Source organism: Pomacea canaliculata, linkage group LG4, assembly GCF_003073045.1.
Source record: "Pomacea canaliculata isolate SZHN2017 linkage group LG4, ASM307304v1, whole genome shotgun sequence".
Lineage (NCBI taxonomy): Eukaryota > Metazoa > Mollusca > Gastropoda > Architaenioglossa > Ampullariidae > Pomacea > Pomacea canaliculata.
In genome coordinates, this window is record NC_037593.1 from 20,177,474 (window position 1) to 20,189,049 (window position 11,576).

The window sequence follows — 11,576 nt, forward strand, 5'->3', positions numbered from 1 at the left end:
TGCTTCATATACAGAATAAGCAGAACTGGGCCGAGTACTGAGCCTTGAGGGACGCCACAAGAAAGTGGAGCAGGGCGAGATGTTTGACCATCAACACAGTCTGCGTCCTATCAGTGAGATAGGAGTTGAACCACACTAGTACAAGTCCAGAAATCCCGTAGAGGGTGTGTAGTCTATGAAGGACCAGAGAGTGGTTGATAGTAACAAATGCAGCAGACAGGTCCAGTAGAAGGCAGAAACATTACCACTGTCAAGGGGAGTTACACTGGGATGCTATTTTTTTCAGCAAAAACATTTCTTACTCTGTGCTTTTAATAGATTTTTGGTAATTATTCTTTTAACAAAGCCATGGTAGAAAACTATTACAAATAATTATACTTTATCAACTATTGCACAACATACAAAAATTAATAAGTGTACTATACATGCAAAGTTGATAACAAAAAGAGCCAAATATTACAATTAAAAAGGTGTTACAAATGTTTAATAAGCTCAATAAAGACCCCAATTATCAATACATTAAAAGCTTTAGACACCAAACTTCCACAGAACAATGCTCTGAACAGCAATAACCAAAACTGGGACGGGTTTGATATGTACAATTCAAATGAGCTGACTTTGTCACATGACTTAATTTCCCAGAATCTGCCTGTCATGAGAGATCAGTGCTGTCTCAGTCCATCCATGTACTTGTCAATAAAAAAAGAATTCTACACACGAAATCCTTTACACAATCCCACAAGACATCTTCATGAGGGTTAATTCATGTTTAAATTTACCAAATCTTTCCAGAGTTACAGTTTTGTTCTTAACTAGAAAGGTAATTTCAAGCCCTGGCTTAAACATAGAACTAGAAACAGGGTGGGAACAAAGTTCTGACATGCTAATTTATGTTCTGCTAGTTGATCCTTGCAACTGGCTGGCTTGGCTCTTGTCAAAAGAGACAAAAAAGTCTCACGAGATCACGTGTCAAAATTAAGACACCATTTTAACTATAACAATAATAAAATTTCAACTCATGTGCAAGTTTAGAATTTACGATAAAAAAGAACTTTTTATACACATACATGTAAACAATATATCACAACATTATAAATTTAAGAAATATAAAGATGTGTTTCAGCACAAAACAATTTAAACATCTGTTTAATGCACAGGTTTAATATTTTATGAGGAGCTGCAAAAACTTCAGATTGTCTGGCTTGGAGCAAATTAGAATGCATGCTGCAGAATGATCACAATATATTACATCTTTAAGCTCCAAGTCCTCAACAACAAAAATATCCCTTCATCTCTTCCTCTCCTACACTTGTTGAGGGAAAGAGTTTTAGCAGCTTCCAGTGGATTTTTCTAGGATGCAAAAGCACATGTGCCTGCAGTGAACACATGGCATACTGCTATCAAGACATATATTTATAATTTTATAGCACATTTCCCTACTTTTAAAGATTCAAATACAAAAAGATATGCTTATGAAATTTTTCAATTTATGGAAATTTTCAAATAAAATATGTGGTTTCCTTTCAAAAGGAATAAAAACTTTGAATAATGAAATGAATGATTCAAAAAAGTCAAAATATTGATAGGGAGTATTTTTTTTTTTTTTTTTGTTTTACTAAGTAGTGTATTGTATTTGTAACAATAAACTTAAAGAAAGACAATGGGTAAAACAGCTACCAAGCAATATAAAGTGAAAAAAGTTAATTTACAAATTCTCTGGTTGGGTGTGTAAGTTTAGAAAGTTCTTTACTTTGATCATGGTAAGGTAAAGGAGATGGAGCCTAAGGAATCTACCTGCATGGCTGGATAGAGGTTTTCACACCTGTCTATGCTCAGCTGAATCCAAAAATGGATCTAACATCATCAAAAATTTGACTTGTGCAGAAAGATGCCCTGAAGCCTGAAAACTGCTTCCCACCATAACGTCCACATGCAGCACACTGTGCACTTCCCCCAGCAATACTTTTCTTTAAAAATGCTCAGTTTCAGATCCACTCAATTTAAAGCAAAGTTTCTGTCATGCACAACAATCTGCAAAATATGCATGTTCACCTGTCCATCTCCTACCCAATCTTCTCAACCCCAATGCAATGCCACCACTTTACCAAGAAGTCGATCTGTGAGGGGAGAATTTTCTTTCAAAGCTTTCCTTTCTGCTAGCATGGACCTGTACAACATTCCAAATAGTAATACACAGCATGAACTAGATGGCATTTGCAGATAATATGCAAGTAACAAAGAAACACAATAAGGCCTGTAAACAACTACTAGTAATACAACATGAAAATCTATTATCCCTACTACTACTGACCAAGAAAAACGTGCTCACTAAATAGCATGATCCCAGCAGAGAACACACTTATAATCACCAGAGCTAGTGTAAACCACTTCAAAAAAGTAAACCAACCAAAAATCTCATTTCCAAACAGCAACAAACATCCATATCTTGGTAACTTGCCAAGTGATGAGCATTTTAAATAAAATGACGGTCTGCAACGACATCTCTAACTCACCTGGCAATTCGGTGGTGCTCCACTCGTGGGGACTTCAGTGCCGCATGAATCAGAAGTAAATTGAAGACATCACGCTGAAACAATTCAAAACAATTCTTGTGCATGAGGCCTCATGGTAATAAGATAAATGTGCATGCACACACTCACGAAAAGTCTGTGCACACATCTGTCACACACAACCGTCACAAACAGACTTTTAAAGATGTTCTTGAGGACTGGCAAATCCACATACCAAACAACAGCACATCATAAACCCACTCTTTAAAGTGTGCCCGAGTTTTTATTTTGGTACTAGAAAAGGACACTGACAGCTTTTTATCAAATGCTTACACAATCCAAGCTTTAAAAATCATATTTTGGAAAGAGAGGACGGTTACTCTGCTCATTATACTTCAAATGCTTTGCATCATAGGTCTGCATTCTATATCATTTTTAAATCCTGCATCCAAGTAGCAACCATTCTGCTCTTTGAGTTACCTGAGCATTACTGCCACCAATGACAAAGATTTTGTATCGCAGTGGGTGCAGCAGATCCACAACATTAGCAAAGTCTCCCTCTCTAAAGGAAACCAGTGCCTGACACACCTTCAATCCAACACAGGCCATAACATCATGAGAAGTACCCCATCCAGATCTAGGACAGAACAGAATGGAGTGATCTAACAGAAATTATAGGAAGTTTTTGATTGGTTAAGAGCTTGTTGCCAATAAATGGCTGGCTGTTGAGAGTTGTTCTTTAAACAGGTGGTTCAGTTTCTCCCCCTTTCATCCTCTTATCTCCCCATAATGTGAAATTAACATTGGATAGAAAAATTTATTTTTCAAATAACCAATCAGTTATATATTTCTTAGCAGTATCAGTCAATTTCAGTTTTTGTGTCACACACACCAGCACACTCACTCGCTAAGCCTAGTTCAGACATGAATTTTTGCCAGCAGGCGGGGCTCTAGGCTCGTAGCAGCCTTGGGCAGAGAGAGAATTGGTGGCCTCTTTGCCCGCCAACATCAATAAAACAAGTGGCAGTCAATGATATTTTCATTATGGCAGAACATTATACTACTACATATATCTCACTGCTCTGACTCTAGCAACATCAGTAAATACAACATACTAATTAACAAGAAACACAATGTTATTCGACCACATTGCCGTCAGCTGTGTCGTTATTTTCTCTTTCCATTTTACATTCAATATATATATTGGCGTGGCCACCCCTGGGATTTGGCGGCCCTGTGCAGGGGCACAGTTTGTACATGCCTAAGGCCGCCCCTGTTGCCAGAAGCAACCTTCATAATATTGTGGAGGCAGGCATGTGTGTGTTACTTTTGTATGTGCATATGTGTGTGTGCACCCATGTGTGTGAGAGAAAGAAATGTGCTTATGTGTGTATGTGTGCACATAAAAGAGAGTCTGTCTATATGTGTATGTATGCACTACTCATGATAATTCTACTTACTTCACAAACTCCTCTATAGAATCCAACATCTTATGGGCTATGTCAAGTTTGCCAACACCAAGACACCCCATCATCAGATGTGCTTCATTGAATGCTAGGATATGATCATCCAGATGTGGCCGACATAGCTCAAAGATTTCCTCCCAGCGATTGCTCACATCCACACCTGCAGACGATCATTTTGTGATGGTAATGAAACAACCATGAAATCTATTTTTATTTTATAATTGCAAAATACTTAACACATACTGACATCAAAGCAGTTTTTTAAAAAAAGCAGACAAACTTATAATATGAAGAAAACAAAAAGTAGACATTTCACAGGAAGTTTGTGGAAACATCCGAATTAAATAGTCTCTTCATCTGAACAAAATAAAATCCTGCTGTTTTACAAATTGTGCTGCCAGTCATTTTAACACTAAACAGTTTCAATATTGTAGCCATCAGTGCTTTAGAAAAGAATGTTTTGGTTATGCTATAATCAAGAGATTTTATTGTTCTCACCTTCCAACTCTAGTCGAAGCAGTAGTGAACAGGAGTCTTGGATATTAAAAAGATCTTTATGCTTATTGGTGCGGACTGCTACCTAACAACATTACATCAAGAGTTGCATTAAGTGTAGCAGTATTTACATCACAAAAGAAGGCAATCATTGCAATGCACCATGTAGCACTTTGATTAACATTGTTTATTCCTTGTTACTCCTCGAGGAGCACAGGCCTGCAACAACACCTCACCAGCGAACCCAGCCAGTCTAGGGTAGCCCCCTTCAGTTGGGCCCATGTGGCTCCGACGTCATTTGCCTCGCTCTCTACTGTTCTTTTCCAATCTGCTTTGGTCTCCCAACTCTCCTCTTCCCCTGAGGGTTCCAGTCAAGTGCCTGCCTGGCAATGGTGTCAGCTGGTTTGCCCAGGGTGTGTCCTATCCAGCCCCATTTGTGGCTGATTACATTAAATTAGCCAAATTCTTAGGTACAACTAACATCAGCAACAAATGAAAACAGTATGTTACCATATTAATGAGATTTCCCCCTTTTCCCTCTGCTGTAGCCTATTTCAAGATATTTATATATGTATTACACACAATGTGTAAATTTACTGCAACTTACCTGAGAATCAAATATATCCACAGCTTCTTGGTACTGACCCTGAAAATGTGATATGTCATGATGACAACTTCAAAAATACATTTTCTAATGCAAAACTATTTTTGTAGTTGATAATCAGTAATCAAGATATTATGTCCAATGTTTACATTAAGCATTTATATTTTTACTTAATGTACAGTTTTATTAGACACAATTAAGAGAATATGTGTATTAATTCCTTAAAAGGAAACATCCTTTCATTATAAACCTGACATACAATGTGCCCTAAAAACCTGCAAGTCACCATATCCTTCAGGAATGCAGTATCAGCTATCTTCTAACAAACTATTCCCCATGGTAATCATTAAGTAATGTCCCATTACATACCTTCTCAATATGATGCAGTGCCAGGTGCCAGTAGTTATGGCAAGCAAGAGATTTACCACCCTGCAATGTTAAATATGTTTAAGTAACCTATGCAAGTCACAACTGTGTGAAACAAACGGTACTTCACACAATGTCTGAAAGGTAACAGTTTAGTCCTATGTAGGCCCTGCAATAGCTTGCAATCATCCATCCCTGCAAAAATGTTCCTCTGCATGTGTTTAACAACTACCTTTGTCCCACCCACCTTTCAAACCACAAAATACTAAAACTAATCCTAAAATACAGCTACTTTACGAAAATTATGATTCTACAAAAAAGTTGAAATCAAAATCCCTTGTTAAATATCTTTGGTCTTATGTTAAATCAGTGGTGGTGCTGATGATGATCATGACAATGATAACAATGATGACAATTAGGAGAAGGAAGATGACAATGATGTAGAGATGATGACAACTATGTTGTCTACCCAGAAAATCTCGGCATTTTTGACAGTACCTTGTAGTCTATTTAAAAGCTCCCTCTCTTTTAACAAACTGTTTCATTTGGAAATAACACCTCAAAATTAAAAAAAAAAAACCCTGTCCAAACTTGACTATGACTGCTTCCAAGACCCCACAAACCTCAAACTGGTTTTAATTAAAGGAAATATGTTACATAAACACTGTACGCATCACAAAAATAACAGTGCCAGACAGCATAACTCACCTCCCAGTCAGAAACAGTAGATGTCAGAAATTCAATGCCCTGATCCTGCCGCCCAGTCATCTCCAGCACATGGCTCAAAGTGTGGGTGGACCAACAGTCATGCCTGTTGAGCTCCAATGCCTGGAAACATCCAAGAAAAATTAATAAAAGAAGACAATAGCTTTACCAAATTGCCAAGGATTATAGTTCGTAAAAAAAATTTTTAATTCCCTTGGCAAAAAAATGTATTAATATAAAATATTCACACAATTGAGGGAATAGTAAATTAATTTTTTTATTTTGCATTATGTTTTCAAATAGCTTGATCCAGATACCATCATCAAGAACATATGCTGTGTATGCTTGCAACTGACAATACGTCAGTAATCAAAATGTTAAAAGAAGATCTACCTTCCTTGCTTGTTTCTCTGCTCGTTCATACATGTTGGTTTCCTCCAAGCCAAATGCATGCATGCCAAGAAGAAACCTGTTAAAACACAACACTGCAACATGGATTATCAAATCTCTAACAAGTATATGCTCATGTTCATTTACTACCTCATGCACATCTGCACATAAATGCAAGTACATTATGATTCTTTTAGATAACAAGTCAGAATGAAAATTGTTCATGAGGCAAAAGCTTTACACCCTCAACAAGAAAAATAAAAATTGTACAAAGAATTAAAAAACAAAAGAAAAAAGCTAAAATCAATGGTTTTATTTATAACAAAGAACTGGAAATCAACTGTTGTTAATTGATGGTTTTATTCATAGTAATAAACAAGATTTCAGTTGCAACTTACGTTCTAAATTTTTTAAAAACTTACAATGACTGGCAAAAAAGCCAGTTATGCCAGGTAGCAATGAGAAGTTGTTTGCACTTGCACAAATGTCAATGTGAGTCAAAGAACCTAAATTTACATCAGGTGAATAGGAGGTGAATTGGTGCCATCAACTAAGACCTAAGACAATATCGAAGAAAAGTAGCTGGCTCTGTAAAAAGGCACCACATGCAAAGAATACAGAATTCCCAAGACAACATCTGAACCCACGACAGCCAGTCCTCACTGTATTTGGGACAGGCATATTTGCTGTACCAACCTACAAATATATAGACAGCCAATAGTCAGACTACAAAGGCAAATGTTGACAAAAACAGGAACAAACTCCATGTTAGTATACCAATAAACAACAAAGGTTAAGAAGCATTTTAAAGTATTACCCATAATATGGACTGCTGGTCTTCCAGTGGGGCAGAATCCGTGCAACACTATCCCTGAGCTGGGCAGAATCTCCAAGATAAATATAGCCCAGATATGCGCACTTGAGGGCTAAAATGTCCCCTGGATGTTCCAGCAGAATGTCTTCCCAAACATTGCAGGCATCCACAATATAGCTGTGAACATGTTAGTCATGGCTACCATTTTAAAGATTTACAACAATGTATAATTCTTTACAGGGTTTAATTTAATCATAAGATTATCAATTCTCAAAATCTAAAACATAAAATAAATAATTCAGTTCTTTTTGCCATGTCATTTTCAAGCATCAACACTATCATCTGTACAAACAAAAAGAATCTAATCCATAGGAGTATGACTTAGGTACATGTACTTAATTTATACTCCTGGCATGCCATTGGCTACAGCCAGTATGAAATATTTTAATGAGATGAACCTTGGTGCAACATCAAATCCAGATGCTTTTCCAAATATAAAATGTCAACAAAATTTAAGTAATAAAAGTTAATTTCAAAAAAACAACAAAAATGCTATATGATGCTAAAATCCCCAACTATGATTGTGTGCTCTCATTTCCTGAGTTCATTCTAGAGCACACACAAAAATTGTGATTAAAAAAATTGGCTATAAGCAAAGCATCTTTCCCAGGAATCTTTTTCTGCATGTGCTTTTTTTTTCAGTAGTCCTTAACATTCCTTGATTATTATCTAAAGGACACCAAACGCAAGCAGAAACTATACCAGACAGCACAACAAGTAAAACATTTTTAAATATATTTTTAAACATGACAACATGAAACCTTAACAAAATTAACAAAGAAATGGTCATCAATTGAAAAAAAAAAATTTTAAAAAAAGGAGAAGGGAAAAAAACATAAGGCAAAAATACTAACCCATCTGCTAACAGTTGGACAGCCTTCACATGCTTCTTCTCCCTTACTGATAAGTTTACTTGTCTGTCACAAAGCGTCGACATTTTTCTGACAGATTCCTTTAGGTCTGGATTATTATGGACAGATGCCCCACCACCATAAAGATGAAGGCTGTTTGTCAGCACATACCCCATGACTGAAAATATATAACATATAAAATAAGCCAAAATAGGGCTTAAATGAGTGGACAAGCCCATAACAGACATTACCAATAATTTTTTAGTATTGTTAAAACAGGGCTTCTGCTTACGCAAAAAATTGCGTACAGTATGCATTAAAAGTTTGGAGGACCCCTTCAATTTTCGTCAATGGGGTCCCCTCCAAAGTCGGGCGAACAACAGGGACCCCTTAAAAATCTGAAGAAGGGGTCCCTGGGACCCCAAAGAATTTAGCCTTAGCAGAAGCCCTGTTAAAACATAAACTACGCTGCTGAAAGAATTTAAGTGTTGACTAATTGACTGGAGAATAAGTGATTCCAACTCATAAAGACTATGCTTTTAGTGGATGATGGAAAATAAAAAAGCAAACAGCAATTTATGCACTTAAAACATTCAGAAACAGTTATCATGGTTGTTATAATCTACTTACTGGTGTTATTACTTACTTGGCATTTTTGGTTTTTATTTAATCTTTTTTAAAGAACAACAACAGGCAAGAGAGGAAACTGCCAAAGACATGCCAAACTGCTCTCAAATATTTCAGACATAACCAATATTTCTCTGCACAGACTTTGAAGCACTGCAAACATTCACTTCTTTTTTTTTTTCCCCATAACTAGTATTTTTTTAATCTGGTACTTTGGTTTCCTTTACCCTGTGTATGTGTTGAATGAACACTTGTTTATAAAGGTGTTATTAAAGCCTACTCTAAAATGCAGTGTGTTTGTCCACCTGCATGTATGTATGTAAAGCACTTTGCGCTTGGCTGGATCTGGTAAAGGCACTATATAGATGAACTGTATTATTATTGTTGTCTGCCAGATTCATAAGGGCCCACTCGATCCTAGTCAGAAACTCACCAAAGTCTGGGTCAGCTTGCAACATTTTGGGCAATGTGGTACTGATACCACCAACACTGGCATCTTCCCAGTAGCCTACAAACTAGCAAAGAAATGTGCAAACTAACATCGAGACACAGAAATTTCCTAAAAGACAGAAATATTGATATAGTTATCTTCAGATTTTGCTGAACTATATATGGCCTTCAGCATGGAAGTGCAAACATCTTTCCTTAAAAATCTTTCTTAATTATCAATTATTTGTCCAAAATACTCTGCAGCTGTGTGATAAACATTACGGTTACCATTATCCAAATACTGTAAGTTCTCTTTAAAGGGTTTAATTTTGATAATAATTTAAATTGTTCAATAATGAAAAATAATGATTTGATAACACTTAAAATGTTATGCTATCAAATGCACCAATATCAAATAAATTGTATTATTCTAGTGACAGTCACTAAAAATGCATTTAATAGCTGAAAGATTTGCTATGCCTCAGATGCTGTTACACACAACCACAGGTTATCTTGTAATGTTGCCACAGTTCCCTCCCCTCCTTCGCAGTTCTGTGTCAACAGGCTCATATTCATCTTTTCTATTTTATTTTTTATTTTTTTTTTTTTTCAACGCAACACTGATCGATGAAATAATAAAAAAATGTTTACTGAAAATTCACGTTCCCAGTCTGCAACAACATCGATATAACCGTCAAATCAGAGAATTGCTTCTTGGTTTCTATTAGAATACCTGTGTAAGCGATGCATCAAACATTCGACTAGCCTCGTTGCTAGCTGTTGATAAAGGCAGCTTCATTCCTCTCCATTCCTGTTTGAAAAAAATAAATAAATGACAAAACAATACAGAAATAAATATAGATACCTCCAGTTACATAGTCTAGATCTAACGCACCCGCCTACAATCTTCTCCTCGTCGCCTTCATCGCTGTCATCATCGTGATTCAGACTCTATTCTTCCAAACTCTCGCTACAGATTCCTGGTCTAAATTTCGTTAAAATGCTTAGCTAAAACAATTAAACCCCTTTGGCCTCTGATTTAGGTGATGGTCATAGCGAAGAACAACATAAAGTTGATAATATTTATAATAACAGGGCTGGAGTGTTGATGTACGTACGTAAAATTGTTGATACGCAGTACTGAAACATCTAACTCTGGCCTCAACCCACTTTACGTAAAAGTAGCAGAAGATATTCTGGCCTGCACCTCGACCTGCTGATGAGTGTCTGCCAACAATAAAAAGAAAGAAGCGACCCTACCTCCAGTGTACGCCAGCTGCAGTGCGTGGTAACCATGCTGAGAGGAAGTCCGCAGTTGCTTCCGCGATGGCTCACTGCTGCCCCGAGATGTCAGCTGCCATCAGCTGCGCGCTGCTCTTCTTCCTCAATTGTTTTCAATGTATGGCTGGCTTTCTGTGACGTAGTATGAGTAATCCCAACGCCCACTATTAAAATGGCCGTAAAATTCAGCTTCCAAAATTTGAGTTTTTGTTGAAAAAGAAATGGCCCTGTGATGAATTTGCAGACAACAGTACTACCGTGTATACAAGGCAGCCAAACCCCAGGGAAACATTTCTCTAACTGCTGTGACGGAGAATGAGTTCAAATATAACAGAAACGAAAGTGTAACACTTTCCCAGCTGAAGCTTCGGCCAGTTGATCGTCGCTGCTCATATTTCGGGCATGCACGGAGGTTTATAGAACTTTGGTGAAGGTCGTGTGAAGTTAGGAAAAGGAAGCATACATGCTGCACATCTAAAGAATAGTTTGGCCCCGCCAGCCTGCGCATTCCCCTTCCCCACTCCCCCCAAAAAAAAAACCAAACACACCCCACCACATTCAAGTTTCTTACATACATATACACGCACAAAGACATTCTATATCCACCAACTCTATGGCTTCGCATTTTTCGCTGTGTTGGCCGAGTTCGAATCTTTGTTCCTTGTACTTATGCTTCTTTTAACAAGTATGCTTGAAACCTACACTGCTCACATTTTGTAACTTTGCAATATATACACAATCAAATTAATCAGTACACGATAAAGCAAATATACCCCTCCTCCCTGATGGAAGAATGAATAACTTCTTTGTGTGAAAATGCCAGAGAAGGGCAGGAGTTCAGCACCTGTGTATAAGTCATTTGCAGTCTTGTTACCACTTTATGAAATCAAAACTTGTATCTGTTGGCAAGAAAGTGCTAACATTCCTCTTTGCTACAAATCACTCATCATTTGTACTGCATGTATCAGTAAACAGCAA

General features: G+C 37.1%; 1 protein-coding gene across 4 annotated transcripts; it reads right to left on the reverse strand.

The window, feature by feature from the left end:
* Positions 1–462: 462 nt before the first annotated feature.
* Positions 463–11,095, reverse strand: LOC112560991 (tetratricopeptide repeat protein 38-like). 4 transcript variants are annotated; one of them, XM_025233093.1, is made up of 15 exons: positions 10,578–11,095; positions 10,051–10,128; positions 9,322–9,403; positions 8,265–8,439; positions 7,354–7,527; positions 6,540–6,615; positions 6,150–6,269; positions 5,445–5,504; positions 5,079–5,117; positions 4,475–4,556; positions 3,971–4,136; positions 2,991–3,147; positions 2,514–2,587; positions 2,053–2,167; positions 463–928 (listed from the first exon to the last, which is right to left on the reverse strand). In XM_025233093.1, the coding sequence occupies exons 1-14, from the start codon at positions 10,611–10,613 to the stop codon at positions 2,077–2,079; spliced, it is 1,410 nt and encodes a 469-aa protein (XP_025088878.1). In that variant the 5' UTR covers positions 10,614–11,095; the 3' UTR covers positions 463–928; positions 2,053–2,076. The 4 variants fall into 4 exon arrangements, with proteins under 4 accessions (XP_025088878.1, XP_025088877.1, XP_025088876.1 ...); XM_025233092.1 differs by having other exon boundaries at positions 463–1,350; XM_025233091.1 differs by having other exon boundaries at positions 463–1,373.
* Between the last annotated feature and the right edge of the window lie 481 nt (positions 11,096–11,576).